This window comes from Abramis brama (genome assembly GCF_963993115.1).
Source record: "Abramis brama genome assembly, chromosome: 7".
Classification (NCBI taxonomy): domain Eukaryota; kingdom Metazoa; phylum Chordata; class Actinopteri; order Cypriniformes; family Leuciscidae; genus Abramis; species Abramis brama.
In genome coordinates this window covers 5,936,250-5,958,327 of record NC_139969.1, presented here as the reverse complement: position 1 = coordinate 5,958,327, position 22,078 = coordinate 5,936,250, and the positions used below count along the sequence as shown (strand labels likewise).

The 22,078-nt window shown below is 38.1% G+C and overlaps 1 protein-coding gene across 1 annotated transcript in view; it reads right to left on the bottom strand.

Annotated features, from left to right (window-relative positions):
- Positions 1-42: 42 nt before the first annotated feature.
- LOC311087054 (uncharacterized protein) overlaps positions 43-22,078 on the bottom strand; it is a gene marked incomplete at its 5' end in the record, with an annotated part of 37,484 nt that continues 15,448 nt past the window's right edge. Inside the window, 13 exons of the mRNA XM_084120305.1 lie at positions 43-1,569; positions 4,978-5,055; positions 5,149-5,340; positions 7,723-7,777; positions 7,858-8,004; positions 8,354-8,386; positions 9,427-9,471; positions 9,908-9,943; positions 13,978-14,049; positions 15,014-15,067; positions 15,768-15,821; positions 16,584-16,637; positions 16,931-16,975. Coding sequence (XP_083976431.1) covers positions 1,379-1,569; positions 4,978-5,055; positions 5,149-5,340; positions 7,723-7,777; positions 7,858-8,004; positions 8,354-8,386; positions 9,427-9,471; positions 9,908-9,943; positions 13,978-14,049; positions 15,014-15,067; positions 15,768-15,821; positions 16,584-16,637; positions 16,931-16,975 — 1,056 coding nt within the window. The 3' untranslated portion in view covers positions 43-1,378. The remainder of the gene's footprint in view (positions 1,570-4,977; positions 5,056-5,148; positions 5,341-7,722; positions 7,778-7,857; positions 8,005-8,353; positions 8,387-9,426; positions 9,472-9,907; positions 9,944-13,977; positions 14,050-15,013; positions 15,068-15,767; positions 15,822-16,583; positions 16,638-16,930; positions 16,976-22,078) is intronic.

Sequence of the window (22,078 nt, the reverse complement as noted above, 5' to 3'; positions counted from 1 at the left end):
AAGAGAGAGAGAGAGAGAGAGAGAGAGAGAGAGAGAGAGGATGATTAAAAATTAAACAACTGAATTCAACATTTTTAAATATTTATTGTAATTTAAAGAGTTTGAAATGTCAGCTGCACAAATGAATTGATCAATTCAGTAAAAAACATGACAAAACTAAAACCTTACGTGCATAAAAAAAAAAAAAAAAAAAAAAAAACATGAACAGGGAACTTTAAATAATAAATAGATGTTAAATGGTTAGTTCACCCAAAAATGAAAATTCTGTCAGTAATTACTCACTCTCATGTTGTTCCAACCCCGTAAGACTTTCGTTTCCTCTTCGGAACACAAATTAAGATATTTTTTATCAAATCTGACAGCTGGCTCAGTCCTCCATAGGCTCCTATGAAATTGAAACTTGCCGGCCCAGAAAGTTAGTAAAGACATCGTTACAATAGTCCAAGTGACTACAGTGGCTCAACCATAAGTTTATCAAGCGACGAGAATACATTTGTGTTCCGAAGATGAACAAAAGTCTTGCAGGGTTGGAACAACATGAGGGTGAGTAATTACTGACAGAATTAAAAAAAATGTAATTGCTGATCTTTGCACAAATCTATCAGGTCAAACAGATAGACATGCCAAAACTACACTATTAAGAGAACTGCTAAATTCTACAAGACATGTTCAAAATATCAAACAATTAAAGTATAATTAAATAATTAAAAAATGTTGTAGCAGTAAAAAAATTTCCTACTGTATAAAAACTAACAAACTAACAAATAGCCCTTGTGCAGAAATATTCTTAAATTTGAACATAAGCGTTCAATGTATAGCCCGTAGAAAATGCTTCACATCCTGTACAGAGGTAGCTTGGCTAGGGCAGTGCAGATGATACAGTATAGTCATTTTTCTTTATAGGAACAGTTTACCCAAAAACAAAAAACTTAAATTTTAAATTAAATTGGTCACAGGAAACGTGAGAATGATGTATGTATACAGTACACGCATATGCATGGTGTTTAAAAGCATTTTCCCTGAATGACGATTCATTTTTTACACTGTTTCTCGCACAAAGGCTTCAGAAGACATGGAATATAATGCATGAGTTGTACTGACCACTTTTATGGTGCTAGTCGTGTCATTTTTTGAAGCCCAATAGCCCCTGCCCCCATTGTATGGAAAAGAACGGCATCAAAAATGAGGATTCGTTCAAATTAGAGATTTTACCACATTCAAGATTCTCAGACAGGAAAACACGTCACATATTTAAAGTCAAGATCATGACATCGTTCTTCAGAGGTTATGAGTTCTTGAGGTCAATTCTGAGCACCAGAAATGTTCATTTGAGAGAGAAAAGACTGTACAGAATCAGTAAGATCCCACTGTCCTGATGCTAAAAGTTAGGTCCTTTTCTAAACGGATCGTCCCGAAAGCCATAGGCTTGATAACAAGAGGACAGGTCGCAAATCCCCATGGATCCTGGGGGCCCACGTTTGCCTGGGGTGCCCGGAGTGCCAGGTTTCCCTGGTGGACCAGAAGGCCCGGGATATCCCTCACCAGCATCCCCACGCGGGCCCTGCAAACCTGTGGAAGAGAAAGTTACTTAAGGTTGTGCTTACAAAGACAAAAAAAAATAAAACAAGATGAATTATTATCATGCATGAGTATGATATAGACAGGGCTTAACATTAACCCTCGCCAAATGCGGTGGGTTTCAGCCGTGGCGTGTAAAACAGTCACTCCTACTAGACACTTCGGCGGCTTGAATTTTATATATAATATATTCATTTTTCAATTGTAGTCTTTTAAAAAGGTATCTGATATAATAAACTAATATCTGATATAATAAAAAAAATATCTATATTTTGATACATATCGATACTGAAATATCTGAAACGCTTCCAATACTCATTTTCCGCAGAATAGATGCACGTCTCTTTCTCTCTCTCTCTCATCATCTCTCCGACAGCGAGTGACACACAAACCCGCCTCCACTCTCTCACTCGTTTAATTTGCTCCGGATGAATATTACTGGGTTTGAACTTCGCTATTACGCATAATTTTAATAATTCCCACATATTTTGTTCTCACACCCAAAGTGTGCGCACATAAAGCCGCCTCTCAGTACAAAAATGAAGTTCTTTTTCACTTCTTATTGCGCTTAAACAGTCAAACACACACAAAATAATGCCAAAAAGCTAGTCTTGGTGAGTATTCACGTAAACAGTTGAGAAAGAAAACGCATGTGTAACAGTATATTGGATCAGTGTGTCAGGTTTTAAAGTGACAGCAGCCTAATACAGGGGTTTTCAAAGTGGGGGCCGCCAGGGGGCGCCAGGGGGGCCGCAGCAAGTTGAAAAAAAAAAGTAAAAAAACGTCAAAAAATAAATATTTGCTAATATGAGTATTGTTATGAAAAAACATTATAATAATTTGTTGCATAGCCTATCTGATATCTGATTGCAGTGTTTCCCCTAGGTTTACAGGTTTGGGGGGGGGGGGGGGGGGGTTGGTTGGTTGGTTGGTTGGTTGGGGAAAATTGACACAGACACTATCTATCCATCTATCTATCTATCTATCTATCTATCTATCACATTAATTGGCTGTCTGGGAGGGTAATGCTATGTAAAAGTTAACATAAAACACAAATGTTTAAAAAAAATGTTAACATAAGATATCTCTTTAAAAAAATTAAATAAACATATTTAAATCTTTTTAAAATTGACTTTTCCAAATAACCTTTGTTAAATTTATAGAAGTATTTGTTAATATTAATGGACCAGAGCTTAAATATTTTTATTTTTTAACTAACAACTAAAAAAAGATTTATAAATACTAACAAATATATTGCTCATTCATTGTTCGTTAATGTTAGTTAATACATTTATGACAAACAAATTTTAAATGGGCTTTTTTGTGAGAAGTTTTTATTTCTATGATGCATTTATTGGAGAGAATAATCCTGTCAGACACAGCACTGCTGTGAACGCGCGTTCACGTTTAAACACAATTTAAACAATGTATTATTCAATGCATTACTTCTATATAATTATATATTAAGTTGCTCAAGCAAGTGGTAAAATATTTAACCATGTATTTATATTAAAATCTTTTGCATTTCAATTTTAATACAATAAATCTTGCATGTCACAAAGAACTTGTTTTTCCACCTCCACGAATGTCATTATGTCGCCTTGTTGAGGTAAATTGTAGTTTTCCTTGCTTTACCCCGGTCTTAAAATGAAAAAAAAATAGTATTTAATTAAATAAATTTATGGTATAAATACATACATTTTATTTAATTAATCGCACTTATGGTGAAATGACTACATTTTCAGGTCAATATGTGTTCATTTTGACCACGAAACATGCGCTGTCACTTTAATTCAGCGTTTGCAGAACAGCAAAAATCATAGACAGTAGCTGCTATATAAACGGCAAAAGTAGACTCGGTGCGGAAACGATCGCTGCACTGCTGTATACGCACCGCAACTGGAACGGATCGATCATCGACGGACTGCATCCGCGTGCAGTGTGAAAGCTCTGTAAACATGGGTACGGAAAACATTACTCTCCGCATACACACTGCAAACGAAATATGTGTGAAACGGGCGTAGACTTGGAGCAGGAGAGCTACTCCGGCTGCTACTCGCAGTAGAGCGAGTGTTGCCATCTTCAGTTCAGCGACATATTTCCCGCCGCGCGCTCTCTGTCCGCTAGTGCTCATCTGTATTTGACGCAAGTGTTTGTTTGTGCGTGAGTGTGCGCGCTTGCGCACTCATTGGATAATTGTAAACGCGCAAACACATACAGAAAAGACATGTCATCGTGGAAATAAGATAAATAACATATTACTTAAGGGCTATTTAGTTTTTGTAATAAAATAAAAACATTTAATCTGGCGCTATAAAGAAAATCAAATCAAATTGACTTGACCTTCAAGGGGGGCGGGGGGAGCCGTTAGGAGGGCGGGGCGCCCCCCTTATATAATGGTAGGGGAAACACTGGATTGGTCGGCTAGTGACAAGAATTGGCCGATTTTCACGTGACTTTCAGTCTGACATATGCTGATTCAAATGCACTCGGGCGCCGCATGAATAACATCGCGCAACATCATCACACATGCACACAGAACGCACATGTAGGAAACCTTGTGAATTACGGCCGTTTCAGATCGCGAGCGGCGCGTGAGCAGCGCGAATTTTTTTCGGCGTGCATCTTCAGTGAGTGCATTCACACCGCGAGCTGGAGCAGCGCGTGAGCGTCAAGCAGGAGCGTCGCATGAGCAGCAGTGAAGCGGAGGGTTTCGACGCCGAGTCTATTTTTGTAGCGCTGCTCACGCTCAGTTAAAGTGAAAGCACACTTTTGATGGACAAAATAAATATGATTTCACTCAAAAAAATGCACATAATTTGCACGTATAGTGTGTTTTAACAAGGAGTAAGCTATGTCAGAAAAGAAAATGAAGACAAAAATATTTATAGAGAATGTATCCATTTAAACTTGTTTTTATTAACCAGTTTGGGTAAAAGTGGTGTTTTATTATATATAGAAAATAAATATTTGTGTGTGCTGTAAAGTGGTTAGAAAAAATGAAATCAGAATCGGCTTAAATCTGTATCGGCAGGTCAAACTCAATGAAAAATCTGAATCTGTCTTGAAAATTGTAATCGGTGCATCTCATCTTTCTGATTGGCTGGTATCAAACACCATCACATAATCTGATGTTCACCTAGATGTTTTATTTATTTATTTCTACATGTGCCGTGCCGTAGTATTGTCGATGGTTTCAATACGGGGGGCCTTGGCCAGAACCTAGTGGTATTTGGGGGGCCTTGGCATGGAAAAGTTTGGGAACCCCTGGCCTAATATACCTGCTGCCCAATTATAAGATAATATTAAAATATCTATATGGCAGTTTTTCCCCATGGAATCGATGTCAAAATTGTGGCCAGTGAAAAGGCTGAGTGGCTTTAGACATTTGTTTTTTACCTGCTGGGCCAGGAGGACCTGGCAAGCCGATTTCACCTTGTCCTTTAGCACCTTTCATTCCCATTGGGCCAATATCACCTGTAAGAATAACATTTGAGCAGCATTTTCTCGTTAGAACTGTCACTTTATAATGAGAAAATAAACGTAAAAACAGCTTGATATAATTCTCACCTTTCAGCCCTTCAGTTCCCCTCCTCCCTGGAGGTCCTGGGTAGCCTGGAGACCCTGCCCTGCCGGGATACCCTGGGGGTCCAGATGGGCCTGTTGGGCCTGGGGGACCTGGATCGCCTTGTGGTCCCTGTTTGGTTTCACAGTGCTGGCAACTCGTTTGGCCCATCACCTGCAGGAGCTGTGGCAGCTGGCCTTTTGAAGGAACAAATAAAGCAGTGCTTCTCAACCTGTTTGACTGGTATATGATACTAAACTAGGACTGACAATTTATTCAAATAACAAAAAGTTACTGTGAGTGCCCCAGCAGGACACTTGGCATAATTTTTTATCACATATTTTAGTAATCGTTATAAATTAGTTATCATTAAAGGACTTAAACACTCAAAATTCATAGAGTTTCAATGAATTTCATTCAATTTCATTGAAATTGGACCATGGAAACCTTAAATTCACACACACACACACACACACACACACACACACACACACACACACACACACACACACACACACACACACACACACACATACATATATATATATATATATATATATATATATATATAATTATTTTTTGTATAAAATAAAAATGTTTAGTTCAGCACATTTGCTTTGCAGTAAATTTAACCTATGCTGTAACTTATTTATGCTTTTATTTTACGCTTTGCTTTCACTTCTGCAATAATCTACTGAGAGTCTTCTTTAAAAAGGGTTATGTTGTTTCTGACTAACATTGTTTTTTACTATGTTTCACAGAACCAAGAAATGCTGTTGTTGTAATGTTAGCTATAGTAACAGGACAGTTTTGACTCACTGTCATTGTTTGTCTGGAGACTAACAACGCATCCGCTAGTGGACCAGCGTGTGTATTACACGCTTTAGCGTGATACCGGGTTGAACAACCAACTCTTGCTTGTATATACCCAGACAGCAACATAGTTGGAGTCAGTGTATAAACAGAATAATTCAAGCCGTTTGTTAGATATAAAATACACACTTTTTTCATATGAAGTTTAAATAACGTGTTTAAAATGTTAGGTATTTTTCTACATGCAAGGTCCAAAGAAGAGATGTCAAGTTTTAATGTTGAGAGCAGAGAGGGAACACACTCATACACAGATTTATCATGCATAACTTCATTATAAAATGTATATTTATTTGCAACAATTATATTAACAGCAATAATAAGAAATCCCTGTTGTAAGAACAGCTAATGGGGTGATGGATGTTACAATATTATATCAAAACATTTTGATATAATATTGAATACTTAATGCTTAAATTGAGTTTTCTAATATGACAGACCATCATACACACCTACAAATGCAGTTGCTAGATATAATGCTGTTAAGTGTTATTTTATGGCTCTCTGGAATTGCTAAACATTTTGTATAACAATGCTAAACTGAACATTTTAACACTGTCCCTGGAAACCTTTTCCTATGTGCTAGTTTCACATCTTTCATTCTCACTTAATAAATGATTCATGTATTTATTAATTTGCCAAATAGTGTGCAATGAGAAAGATAATGTACAAATGCTTCACACTAGCATTGCGATCATTATTTTGCAATCTGACTGTCCGTTATCCCTTACTACAGTGTGTACATGCGAGTGTAATCACTGTGGATGCCACAGACTTTTTTACACAGAGTGTGGTGAAGAAGGGGTGAAGTCTGTGACAGTATCACCAGTATTAAAAATAGCAATGTTCTCGCTCAAACCATAGATTTCTCAACTATATATACGTTTTTCTTCTTTTTCTATAGAGAACTGAAAATTGCATCAATGCTCCTACCACTTTAGATATTTCTAGCTATCTGACCATGAGGCAAGCATACACTCTTCTATACACACACTATATTCATCACTGAGTTATCATAGAGTTAAATGCTGTTCTTCAGGAGTTTCTTTAGGTGCATCCCAATTCTCATACTTGTGCACTATTCTTTTGTTTTGTAGATTGTTCAAACTGAAGATTCCAAAAAGAAAAAGTGTGCTTTCAATACCCGGGTGATGCACTTAATTAAGTGAGGAATGTTGGAGACTTCATGCACTCAACTGTCACATTGGGCTATCAGACTCCGAAGTCCAATGACAAAAAACCTTCTAAAATTGATACATGGTTGAGTACATAATGCATAGCATACATGTGCATAGTGTAAAGTGCATCATTTGGGATACAACTTTTGTCTTTTCTTCCAAAATAAATTTATCTGACAAGTAATATGAGACATAGAGACATATCTCAAAACTAGATTTTGAGATTGATGTGCCACGCAAAAGTCACTGACACGATTCTAAGTATGGTGGGTGTTTTTTCGCACTTTTTTGTTTGCTAGTGTGATAGTTTCTAGGTAAATGTAAGAAATATGAGTTATGACTAAATTTAATACTTACGGTTAAAGGTTTGTTTAAATTCTAACCAAAAGTATGAGCAATAGCAATAGTAATGCTTGCATAAGCATATTTTCATTAATTGTTTTCATTTGTCTTAACCTCACAAAATGAATTTGCCATTGAAACGAGACAAAAGACTTATAATTCTTAGCAGTACAAAGCAGGAAAACTTACTTTGCAGCACAGAAGCACATATCTTCATTAGCTGATCTTCTGAAGGTGGCTTGCCCTGTAACACAGTGTGTCATATTTGAACAAGACCATCAAAATCATGCGTACTTTATAAATTCTCATAAGCATCACACTCACTGGTTTCCCAGGGTGACCTGGAACTCCTGGTTGTCCTGGTAACCCATCTAGACCTGGAAAGCCTTGAGATCCATGTGGACCTGATGGACCCACATCTCCCTTTTTCCCATCAGCCCCTCTGCTCCCAGGATCCCCTGCTACACCTGGCTGAGAGGGAGTGGGGAGAACAATTCAAAACAGTGTCATCACTATTATAGAATTAATTCAGAAGTATCATAAAAAAAAATACTTTTTTATTGTGCAGATAGTGAAATCTATATATTGAATTAATGTGTAAAAAAAAAAAAAATTGTGCGCATTTGTTTATTTGAGTAATGTGAGTAGAAGTGTTTTAAATTGTGATGGAGTTGCAAACAAGATTTTTTGGTTCAAAACATCAAAAGTTGTATTAGTCGCTTGCTAGGAAACCGAGAGACTTTCAGATTCTGACTCGTCAGGAAATAGTTGTGAGACACTGACAACAGTAGTTATGTTTTATGGGTAGTTAGTTACGTACCTCTCCTTTGTTCCCTTTCAGGCCCGCTTCACCCTGTTGAGAATGACAGAGGTACATCACACACATTAGGTGCTGTTCAGTTGATTTGCATTTATATATCCTGATATTTTATAAGAAATTTAATATAAAAATGTAATTTAATGTTTTTTTTTTAAAGACATCATCTTATGCTCAACGAGGCTGTATTTATTTGATCAAAACTACAGTAAAACCATAATATTATTAAATAAATTATTGGCAAAGCTGTATTTTCAGCATCATTACTGCTCCAATATGCTCAAAAAACATTTCTTAATATTATCAATGCTGAAAACTTTTGTGGAAACCGTGATATACATTTTTTAAGGATTATTTAATGAATAGAAAGTTCATAAGAACAACCTTTATTTAAAATAGAAATGTCACATTATAAATGTCTTTACTGTCACTTGATCAAATAAATATGTCCTTGCTGAATAAAAGTATTAATTTCTTTAAAAAAAAGAAAGAAAGAAAGAAAGAAAAAGTTTAACCATAAACTTTTGAACAGTACTGTGTATATAACTTTTATGTTTTTTTCATATAAAAATGTAGGTAACACTTTACAACAAGGTCTCATTTGTTAACATTAGTTAATGTATAAACTAACATGAACTAACAATGAGCAATACATTTGTTACAGTATTTAATAATCTTTGTTAATGTTAGTTAATTAATGAAACTTTATTGTAAAGTGCTACCGAAATTTTCTTATGCAAAGCTCATCGTCAGGATACTACGGTGTTGCCAGAGCATTGCTTTATGGTTACTATTTGTTTTTAGTGCATTGTTATGTGGTTGCATGGGTCTTCTGGATGGTCGCTAAGTGCTTTCTTAATCTTTTTTCTTAATAGCTCAAATCAAAAGTGTCTCTATGATACTTGGATTCTTCCTTCAAAACAAGTGTGTGGGATGTCTTCATTTCCATTGCACAAGCAATGTGGGGCAAGCTGTGTGTCAAAGTTTATTACGTAGGTTTTACGGGTTTATTCAAATAACCAGAAGTGCACTTGTATTAGCCACACCACTAATAAAGCATAAAGACTATTACATACATGTTTTCCAGCGACTCCAGGTTCTCCCTGGTTTCCTTTCTCGCCCTGGAATGAGAGATTTGTTATAATCAAAATTGTAATATTGCTCTGACAAAAATGTACAGTATCATGGCAAAAAAGGCCAGCAAACAGTAGTTGGTCTTAATTACAGAAAGACTTACTAGGTCAACCAATTTGCTTTGTTTTGCTAGTAAACAGCATGATTTAGTTAGACTAGCACCGGGTCAGCATTAACCAATAAAACAGCCTAGAACATGTCATTTGATAAAACTTTTTGACTCCAAATGCTGAATAAAAATGTGTGTGTATGTGCGTGCGATTGTGCATGTCTTCTGTAGGTTGTAATTCCTGTTAGAAAAAAAGTAACACTTTTTTTTTTTACTTCCTCTTTTCTCTCTCTCTCTATCAACATGTTTGTTTTCAACAGTCGATGAGAAATCAAATGTCACAGATGTCATTCATCACTTAGCAGTCACAGTACCTGACTTCCCCTCGGTCCAGACGATCCTGAGTCACCCTGCAAAAGCAATCAAGCATATAAGATACCTTTAACAGTGCTAAATGTGTTAACAGTGAAGTTCTAAACTTAGTCCAGTCAATCACCATTATGAAGGTATATAAGGAGCAGTCACAGTGACAATTCTTCCAACATCCTTCAACCTCATCCTCTATTTCTCTCATTGTCCCTCTACATAGTACCGTTATATGGGGGTTGAGCTCGGAGCTTGACAGCAAGCCACGTTTGTTTACCATGAACTATTAAGACTGGATGGGCAGGTGAAAAAATACATTCAAGTGCAAAAGTTTACAGTCCATCCAGAGGTTGCATTAACCAAGAATAGTCAAACTCTTTATCATTTTGTGTGAAAGCCAGCATGAAACAGAAGTTGTGATAGTCTTTTCTTCCCTAGCGTGATGTATGTATCCTGAGTGAAACGGCTTCTTGAACAAGAAGAAATGTAGGGCGCGGCTTGATTTTGTCGACAGGGAATTGATTGGATGGTTGTGGTTTGCTATTGCTGTGATCTCGTTATTGAAAGGGTGTCCCAAATGGTGCTCACTGCAGAGCCAAATGACGTCCAGCTCCTCCTCTCTGGATGTAACTGTACGTTCACACCGCCGCCGGCGAGAGCGGCAAAATTCGCTCTCGCCGCCCTGCCACCGACGCCGTAGAAAGATTCGGGGACGCTCTGACGTAGATTAGATTAGAATGCGTGATTTAAAAAAAAAAACTTTATTTAAAGGGGCCGCAAAAACCGTAGCTGCAATTGGTCAAAATCATTATTATTTTGAGCAAATGAATTGCATTCCCGCTGAAAAAACAAGCGTTTTTAGTTCAAAGAAGTTCTAGCGCGAAAATGTTGCCTATAAATAGTGTTGCGCGGCTTTTTCTAATCAAACTGACAACACTATGGATGACAAGTCGTACCGCAACAGAAATTATGAATTTTTCCTCCATTTTGCTTAGGAACTAATGCGGTCGGAACCAAAGTTTACAGGATTGTGTTCTCTTGTATCCTCTCAGGCGGAGGACTTCTACATTCCGATTGGTTGCCGCTGGTTGCCGCCGAACCGCGTCATAGCTTATTACCATAAAGTTGACTTGATTTCAACTCTTCTCGCCGCTCTCGCCGTCCAAGACGCGCCGCCCTCGCCGGAGGTCGCCGCCGGCTCTCATTGAAAATGAATGGCTTCCGGCCACTTTGACGCTCTCGCCGCCGGCGGTGTGAACGCACAGTAATGGGTGGAGTTACTGGAAGTCAACTGGAAGTCAAGCTCCACCCATTGGCTCTGCAGTGAGCAGCCTCTCAGTTGTCCCGCCCTCACGCCAGTAAACACGTCATGTCGCTGAGGGACGGCACATAAAAAAATAGAATGTGTACAGATAAATCATTTACAATAAATACTGCAATATTCCATAAAAAAAAACAAGAATTGTCTATTTTGATTGTTTGAGAATCATTCCCACTGCAAAAGATGCCTATAAGAATTCAAAGTGAATAAAAGAGGAGAAAGTTTTAAAGCGCCACCACGAAAATAGAGTGAGAATTTGGAAGAAAAATTGAATAAAAATGTGATATTGTTCATTAAATCACACTGTAAGGGTGGGAAGAGGGGAAAAGTCAACAATCTGAGTCATTAAAGTCAATGATCATGAAATCTTTCTGTCTAATTTGTAAATGCATGTTATAACATTATAACAGGAAGCATAACATCTCTTTTCATCTCTATGCGGATGACTCACAGTTGTACTTGCCTCTAAAATCTGGTCTGTCTCGAAGACATCAAAACTTGGATGGTTAACAACTTTCTCGAGTTAAATAGTGACGAGACAGAAGTTATTATTTTTGGTTCTCCCAAGGCAAGATGCACTGTGGTACAAAATTTAGGTCACTTCACCCCATTTATCAAACCTTATGCCAGAAACTTGGGTGTCATTCTTGACTCAGAACTCTGTCTTGACAAACAGATTAGTTCTGTTGTCAAAAATAGTTTCTACCAGCTCAGAATGATTTCCCGCCTGAAGTCATTCCTATCTCTTAACGATCTTGAGAAAGTTATCCATGCCTTTATTACATCACGGCTGGATTATTGTAATTCCCTATACTTTGGCCTCCCACAATCATCACTTAGACGTTTGCAGTTGGTACAAAACGGAGCAGCAGCGCATCTTTTAACTGGCACTAGGAGGTGCGAGCACATCATCCCCATTCTGGCCTCCTTGCATTACCTCCTAGTTCCTTTTAGGATTCAGTTTAAAGTTTTATTGTTTGTTTTTAAGGCACTTAATGGGCTTGCCCCAAACTATATCACCAACCTTGTACAGCCATACTCAAAGGTCAAGTTCAAAGGTCACTGAGATCCTCAAACAAAGGGCTCACGGCTTAAACAGAGGGGTGATAGAGCTTTTGCAGTTGCTGCCCCACGTTTGTGGAACCAGCTCCCCCAGGATATTAGATCTGCCCCCTCCATTGCTGCATTCAGTTCTGTGTTGTGTGCCCTGATATTGAATCTTTTCTTTTTATTCATGTTTTATATAAATATGATTATTGATTCTATAGGGCCCTATTTTAACGATCTGAAACGCAAGTATCAAGCGCGAAACGCAAGTAACTTTGTGGGCAGATCTCGCTGTTGCTATTATACCGGCGGGATAAATGACTCTTGCGCCCGACGCAAATCTGAAATGGGTTGGTCTGAAGTAGCTTCATTACTCATAGGTGTGGTTTGGGCGTAACGTGAAATAAACCAATCAGAGCGTCATCTCACATTCCCTTTAAGAGCAGGTGCTTTTTCCAAGGCGGATTGCTATTATAACGGCAGATTTGCCAGACGCACGCCAGGAGCGGTTCACATCCGAGGAGGCCGACGTTCTCGTCAGGGCCGTAAAACACAGAGAAGTGACACTGGGGATGGAGAAACCCACCCAAATTAGCTTCGGTTAAACAGGCGTATAATAATTTGGGTAAATGTGTAAGCTAGATTTATGCCTATTTTTTCACATCTTCATGGACACAACAATGATTTCCTCGTGTTTTAATATTTTTCCTTGTAATAATGTATGGTTTTATAAAAATGAAAACTGCTGCTTCTGTGTAGATGAGATAAGCAAAGTGTATGCGCGTTGTGCACACGCTACATTGATTATGGCCAAGCATGCGCCCTTAAATAGCATATGAATAACATGCACAACGCGCCACTGACTTTAGACTAGGTTTTTCCTGGTCAGTGGCGGAATTGTTTTCTAAACCTGCAAAATAGCACCAGGGAACGTTTACGCCGGAACACACCTCCTCTTTCGCTGAACCGCCCCTGGGAGCGCAAGTTCATTCCCTAGTTTACCGACGTGCGTCTGTGGAGGGAAAAGTCCGCTGTGCGCGGGTGCAAAATAGGAATGATACATGCGTCGGTGTACAAAGTCAATTGCGCTGGGTGCAAGATAGGGCCCTATGTGTTTTTATTTTTTACTTGTCTTTTTAGTTATTCATTGTACAGCACTTTGGTCAGTTTTGCACTGTGCGTAAATGTGCTTTATAAATTAAAATTACTTAGGCTACTTACTTACTTATAGATTTTTTTTTAATGAATGATTCATCTATTTATGTTTATTTTTATTTATTTTTAATGATTTGACCTTGACATTTTTTTATCCAAATGTTATGAATCTTCCGGTGAAAATGAGAGACTTCTCCAGTCATTTAGTAGGCCTAAACTCCATCTCAGCAAGCCTGCATTTATGCTACATACAATGCATTGATAATCTGTTACACTTGGATGCACATTACAATACAAAAGAAAATATATTTTGCTACTTTGTTTCATTACGACTTTAAAAATTCCATGCATTACAATATTTTATTATTGAACAATACAACATGAAAACCATTCGGTGACAGATAATGACTAATTGTAATGCAACCTATGAGTCCATCATAGTACGGACATCTTTAAAAAAGCATCTGACAACAGTCTTACTACTCCCTGTCTTAAGCAAGGCAGATGCTAATTCAGGTTAGGTTTGTCACTGTTGAAGTGTCAAGACGAACGTACCTTATGACCTTTGAACCCCGGTAGACCTCTAAAGCCAGGGGGACCTTGAATGCCAAACTCTCCGTCTGAACCCTGTGAATACACAAATGCACACATACACCTTTATAAGATAAATCACTTGCGCAGCATTGCTATACTTACTAACAGGTATCATTTCGTTAGTTTATCTTTTTGAGTAAAGGAAGAAACAGGACACTGAACACCACTGGCTACAGGGTATTTGCAGAGTCTTTCATTTTTAAGACCTGCTCAAATAAAATTAATACAATATGTCCATTCAGAACAAACCCTTTAAAATAACAAAGACATGTTTTATTTAATATACACATATGTATAGAAATTGGTTGATGTACTAATTTATCAATGCACAAAAATCCACACCAATAATGGATTTTGCTGATACGATAATAATATATTTAAAGAATGCAATAAACAGATGATTGTGCAGATATGAAATCTATATATTGAAGCCCATCAGCTTTTTGAAGTTTAGTAATCGCATTAGGCCAGATTGCAATTACTGTTTTTCCGTCCCCAAATTTAAGACCTCTTAAAATTATAATTAGGACTTTTGTTATACCATTTAAAATATTTTTATATTTAACCTAAATTTGATCAAACTCAATTTAAGACATTCTAAGACTTTTTCAGGGACCCTGGATAGACACTTCCCAATGAATAAAGACATTTCAGTCCGTTTTTCACATATTGTACGGCTTCAGAAGACATGGATTAATGCACAATATGGACTACTTTTCATTTTTGGGTGAACTATCACTTTAAAACTAATGTGCAATGAATGCGTTGAATTAAAAACTGCAGCCATTTCATACTCTGTAAAATGCATACATTTTCTCAAGCTTGAGTTGAGATTTCTTTCTGAACATTATGCCTTGATGGAGGCTTAATATAGCATCTGCTACTCAAAGTTATTTCCTGAAGCTATCTGAGAAAGAGGCATGTATGTCACAAAAGGAGATATTATCATATTTTCAGACCTTTATGTGTGGAAATCCCCCTCCCCTAGCACACTCACTTTTGCACCAGGTGCACCAGGGAGCCCATCCTGTCCGCGAGAGCCAGAATTTCCCTGTCAACAAACAAGAGTTTCAGTAAAATGTTATATAACAAGTATACTTATAATCAAGACATAGGTAAAGTGATGTTAAGAAGTGATATAAAAAAAATACAAAAAAATACTTTTGATAAATTAACCCTTGTATGGTGTCCGGACCTGTTTTCATTTTTTATCAAAAGAAAAATGATACGATTAATTATTCTTTCAACCTCAGACTCATTGGCCTTGGCTCATTTTCTGTGAAGAACATATATCAGAACACATTTTCAATGACCACACACTGTACACCCCCACTACACATTTATATTATACACAAAGGATGTTCGGGTCCAGTGGACCCAGGGCTAATAAAAGTGTGGAAATTGTAGGCCAATGTGTACCTTCACTCTGTCCTCCTCCTGTCAGGGCCTGCTGTTATTGTGTGTGTGTGTGTGTGTGTGTGTGTGTGTGTGTGTGGGTGTGTGTGTGGGTGTGTGTGTGGGTGTGTGTGTGTAGGTGTGTGTGTGGGTGTGTGTGTGGGTGTGTGTGTGTGTGTGTGTGTGTGTGTGTATTGCTTGTAATTGGGATAAAGTAAACATCTGTTGAGTATTTTAACCCAAAAATGCAGCGGGTCCACCAGACCCACGAACACTGGCTGAATAACAAAAATATGAACACCACACAAGGGTGTTAAATAAAAAAAATAATTTTAAAAAATTGTATGATGAATTACCTTAGGACCAGGAGGACCTTCTATGCCAGGTGGGCCAGCTGGGCCTGGGGGTCCCTGAAATTAAAGATATTTTTGAAGAACACTTTGCAATAAGACAGGCATCAAATATCAGTAATTCAATGCTAAAACATCTAGGCCCGGTTTCACAGAAAAGTCTTAGGAATTAAGCCAGGATAAGGCCGTAGTTCAATTACAACATTTAAGTAGCTTTTATAATCATGCCTTAGGAAAAAAACATTACCGGTGCATCTTGAGACAAAACAATGGCATGGCTGGACATATTTTAAGATATATCAGTGTGAGTTGCTTTCAGTTAAAACAGCTCAAATACATTTCTCCAAAAGTTCAAACACTGTTGTACAAGATCATACAATTCTGTCTGGAAACATTAACCACTGACCTTTAAAAAATGTATAATTTATATCTGTTGTTGGAAACTAGATTTACACATTTTGTGAAAAGTGGAAAAAAACGTGACACCTCAGATCTAGGGTGTTCTGCGTGGTTGCATGGTTATGCTTTGTGGTTGGTAGTGTTGTGAGTGGGTTGCTAGGTGGTTACAAAAGAGAACCGCTCCACAAAAAGTCTATCATATTCTGATTCCAAGATATGTATTGAGTCCCTTCTTTAAAGTAAAAGTATGAAAAAATAATATTAATTCTTAAGTCTGTTTTCTTACAAAAGTAATTTCATTTTGCTTACAATTAGCAGCCTTGATGAGGAAACTAAACAGCTACTGCTTGCAGAATTGCAATTTAGCATCAAGCCAACAAATTGCATTTAACAAAACATAAATCTGTTGAAATTATGAGATACCTGCTGTCCTGTTGGTCCAGTATAGCCTGCTGGTCCTGACATGCCTCGCTCACCCTGTCAAAATAATTTGTTATACAACAGCACAAAAGCTGTGACAAAATCAACACTCTCAAAATAACATTAACTATCATTCAAAAGTTTGTCTGAGTTGGATTTTTTAATGTTTTAAGTCTCTTATGCTCACCAAGGCAGCATTTATTCAACCAAAAATCCAGTAAAAGCTGTAAAATTGTGAAATACTGGAGTACAATTTAATGCATCCTCGCTGAATACAATTTTTAATTTCTTTAAAAAAAAAACAGAGATTTTTTTATTTATTATTATTAATAGCTTTTAAGTAAATTTACTTGAGGTCCAGCAGGGCCAATCTCTCCAGGAAACCCCTGTATCCCCTAAAAACAAAAAAGCAGTCATGTGTCATGAGTAGTGTATGGTTTTAGCAGTACAGTTTTGCATCCCATGAGCCCTTTTCTATCTATGCAAATTTGTTAATGACTGAAATACACAATTATGGATCTACTCTGAAACTGAAGCATTTCAGTTGTGACATATCAGAGTGAACGGCTTCTCTTTTTCTTTTCTTTTTTAACGGCTTCTCGAACAAGACTGAGCTTGATTTTGTCCATGGGGAATTGATTGGATCGTTGGAACATTGTGGTTTTCCATTGGTCGATCTCAGGTGAGTGACAGGTTGACCCGCCCACACGCCAGGAAACATGTTATCAGAGAACAGATGTTGCTGCAAGAGGGAGGATGCAAGTCATTTTGACTCATTTATGATTATTAAATTTTTGATATTTTGATTCCCCCCACCCACATTTTCCTTTTCTTTTTTTTTTCTCAATACCTCAGGAAAATGAAGGTGAGGGGAGTAAAAATAATCAAAAATGTAATACTTTTAGATTTTTTAAGCTTCTAAGCTTGATTTTGTCCGTGGGGAATTGATTGGATCGTTAGAACATTGTGGTTTTCCATTGGTCAATCTCATGTAAGTGACAGGTTGCCCCACCCACACGCCAGGAAACATGTTATCAAAGAACAGATGTTGCTGCAAGACGGAGGATGGATGCACGTCATTTTGACTCATTTATGATTATTAAATTTCTTATATTTTGATTCCCCCCCACCTACATTTTCCTTTTCTTTTTTTTTCTCAATACCTCAGGAAAATGAAGGTGGGGGGAGTGAATGAAAGAACAGCGCTCTCTTCAACCCTCAATACCCACGACTGACCTTCACCTGAGCAAGGCACCTAATCACTCCCCGGGCACTGCAGTGAATCTTGATGTTTGTGTGTGTGTGTGTGTGTGTGTGTTCTACTCCTAATGTGTGTGCGCTAATTTGGATGGGTTAAATGCAGAGGACAAATTCTGAGCATGGGTTACCATGCATGGCTTTCAAGTCACTTCACTTTAAAGATTATGAATTAAAAGAAATAATGATGTGCACGGTTAAATCATTTGTAATAAATACTGCAATAAAAAAAAAATAAAAAAAAATGATTTGTCAATTTGGATATCATGGTGACTTTAAGATGCTGGCAGCAGTTTTTACTACCACTATTGCATGCTTACTTACCCAGTGCTGCCTTTCTGTCTCATTGCCAAGCCACATTGTAACCCATCCAATGTACTGGCAAACATAAGAGTTTTATGATGAAAGATAAAAGAGAAGCATGCATCACCACACCTATAACCAGCCACAGCTGATTCATCCAAAGATTTCAGGAATCTCAGAATGTTGTAAATTTTTCTTTCAAATGAGGCAATTTCATTGGCCATAAACAGGAAGCAGGCCAAACAACTTGTGAAATGAATGAGCGTAAAACTGTTCAATCAAACAGCAAAGTTTCCACACAGTGCAGGTGGCAGCAGACATGAAAGAGAGACAGACGGACAGAAAGACAAGGAGACAGATGTCGTGGCCGTGCTGAAGAACTGTTGACCTCTAGGAGTGGGCTAGAGCATTTATTGACATTTATGAATTGGTTACTACTTGAAACACCTCTGTCTCCCCCCGCTGTGTCCACGATTCAGCCAAATAAAACGGTTCCGCAGGAAAGAAAAAGAAGTTAGAACATTCAAAGGTTCGCCACAACCTCAGGAAGAGGGAGGGGTGCATTAACTGTTATATTAATCACATGACACAGTCTACCTAAAAGTTTCCATACAGCTACTCTTAGCATCTGGGCTTGGAAATGGGGAGAATTGTGTGTGCTTGCCAAAACATTTCCCCAAAAGGGAGTACTTACTATATGAATATATATCAAACTAAGCCAAGGATATCTAAATATTTACATTGAGACCTAAACCACATCACTTCAAGTCATTAGCTGAAATTAGACTTCAGTTTAGCCTTGGATTGAAACCATCTAACACACTAGCCATGCTGAAATATACAGCTGCAAGTTTCAAGCTGTAGCTGTCAAATACATAAATGAATAAATAAAAGTAAGTCTCCATCTCAAAAAGTAATGACACACCAGTCCTCAACAATACACATGATTTGAACTGTACAGGACGAGTTGCCAAAGTTTAATACTTCAGGTCGGGTCTGTTCAAACCACTAAACAGAAGTAGGAGCAAACATAATAGTGTTGCGTGTTAGAAATCAGCTATTAATGAAACAAATAATTAAGTAATTCTCTGGAAGTAACACCCTTGCAACCACAGTCGTGAAACTTTGCATGACATGCAGTTCACACTCTTCCTGCCATTGCATATGCAACACTGAGAACAAAGAACGTTTAACAAAGACATTTTAATGTCAGTTAATGTGTGTAAAATACTGTATTTCACTGCTTGTTCTTTTTTCTATTTTTTTTTTTTTAACCCACCTCCTCTTAACCTTAAGCTAAGCTCTTAATCTTATCTCTATCCCTCTTCGGAGGACAACTTTATTTTATTTTTATTTTTTTGTAAGGCAATATATTTTTTAAGTACATACACAATATGTTACATTCAAATTACATTTATATTCAGTGCATTTAACTGTTGTCCTACCATAACCTTTCACCATGTTTTAGTAAGACCCTGGATCCTTATATGGGCATGTGGTATTAAAGCAACATATACAAAGTGAAACACATAACACCTAAAACACTACAAGGTGACAGACAGACAACAGAAGGAAATGAGACGGGACAACACCAGAGCCTGAAAAAACAGTACACGCACACGCACACCCACACGCACACAGACACAGACACAGACACACACACAAACGCACACAGACACACACCCACACACGCACACACACACACACACACACTTTCTTGTACATCTATCTTTATGAGGACATTCATTGACACAATGCAATCTCTAGCCGCTTCCCCTAACCTTACCCATCACAACTAAGTGCCTAACCCGAACCCTGACCCTAAACCTATATAACCTATATAACCTTATCCCTAAAACCAAGTCTTGACCCTCAAACAGGCCTTTAAAGGGGTCTCAGAAAGTGAGGACCGGCCAAAATGTCCTCACTTTACTCTCTTTGTCCTCACTTCAATGGTCTAAAACTCAAACTGGTCCTCACAAAGATAATTGTATAAGTACACACACACACACACACACACACACACACATACACACACCACACACACACACACACACGTATCATATATGAGTGAGCTCAAACAGGTCAGCAGGGCTGGGCTTTTAAATGTAAAAACAGCTGGTTAAAAAAGGAATAATATTAGGATTAGGAATAATAATGAACCCTTATGCAAAACAAAATGGTTTCTGTTTGCTTTGTGGCTATAGGACCATATAAAGACCACAAGAATGATTAAGGCCTCATCAGTTGTGCCACAAAAGCGTTTTCCTTCCTCATAGTCAGAGAATTGCAGTCCACATAGGCGTGATTGGTGATGAAGCAAGATGATTTTAAAGAACATTTTAAGCATAAACTGCTGTTGACTATATATAATCTGTTACTCTACATCTCCGTGATGTATTCTGGGGATTAGTAAACACTGTGGTTTCATCATTTCCAAATCTAGAGTTAGCAGCACACCACAAATCTGTGAGGCCTTCTGCAAACCATGTGACACGGCCCTTTCCACCAGAAACATCATGCATGAAACTTTACATAGCGCCCTTTCACTTCTACACAGTCAAACTCATAACATAAATACATGATTATAGTGTTAATGTGTCATTTAGAAAGTTTTAATCTGACAGGCTAGAGAAGTTTCACAGCAAGCTGAAACCTAGAGATTTCCTAGAGAGTTTTGAATCTATAATGTTTCATCTATAATGAAAATGACATGAAATTAGAGAAAAAGCAAAGATCTGTAAAATCTTTGTATTGTGTCACAGAAAAGCTGATGATATACTCCTAAAAGTTAACTAGAATTGTACTGGTTCATGACAGTGTGACTGCAGATGTTTGGTGCCTTATCAATCAAACTGAACTAACTACACTCACCGGCCACTTCATTAGGTAGGCCTACACCTTGCTAGTGCCGGATTAGACCCCCTTTTCCCTTCGTTGCAGAGATTCAACAAGGTGCTGGAAACATTCCTCAGAGATTCTGGTCATATAGACATGAGAGCATCACACAGTTACTGCAGATTCATCGGCTGCTCATCCATGATGCGATTCTCCCGTTCCACCACATCCTAAATGAGCTGTATTGGACTGAGATCTGGAGACTGTGGGGGGCGTTTGAGTTTAGTGAACTTATTGTCATGTTCAAGAAACCAGTTTCAGAGGATTTAGGCTTTGTGACATGGCGTGTTATTCTGCTGGAAGTAGCCATCAGAAGATGGTACACTGTGGACATGGTCAGCCACAATACTCCGGTAGGCTGTGGTGTTTAATCGATGCTCAATTGGTACTAAATGTGCCAAGAAAATATCCCTCACACCATTACACCAGCAGCAGCCTGAACCGCTGATACAAGACAGGGTGGATCCATGTTTTCATGGTGTTTACGCCAAACTCTGACCCGACCATCTGAACATCACAGCAGAAATCGAGATTCATCAAACCAGGCAACGTTTTTTTCCAATCTTCTATCGTCCAATTTTGGTGAGCCTGTGTGAATTGTTGGCTCAGTTTCTGTTCTCAGCTGACAGGAGCGTCACCGGTGTGTCTTCTGCGCTAGCTCTTCTGCTTCAAGGTTCAACGTGTCGTGTGTTTAGAGATGCTCTTCTGCACCTCAGTTGTAACAAGTGCTTATTTGAGTTACTGTTGCCTTTTTATCAGGTCAAACCAGTCAGGCCATTCTCTGACCTCTGGCATCAACAAGGCAAATCGTCCAAAGATGTCACATCAAAGTCACTTAAATCACCTTTCTTCCCCATTCTGATGCTCAGTTTGAACTCCAGCAGATCATCTTGATCGTGGCTGTGTTCGAAATCGCCCCTACCGTTATTCATTATTCCCTACATTAGTCCACTAATATAGTCCACTTAAAGGGTGAATGAAAACCAGTGAGTGAATTGGGAGACTGAGTGCGCCGGAAGGGCTGCCGCTTTTGCATAGTT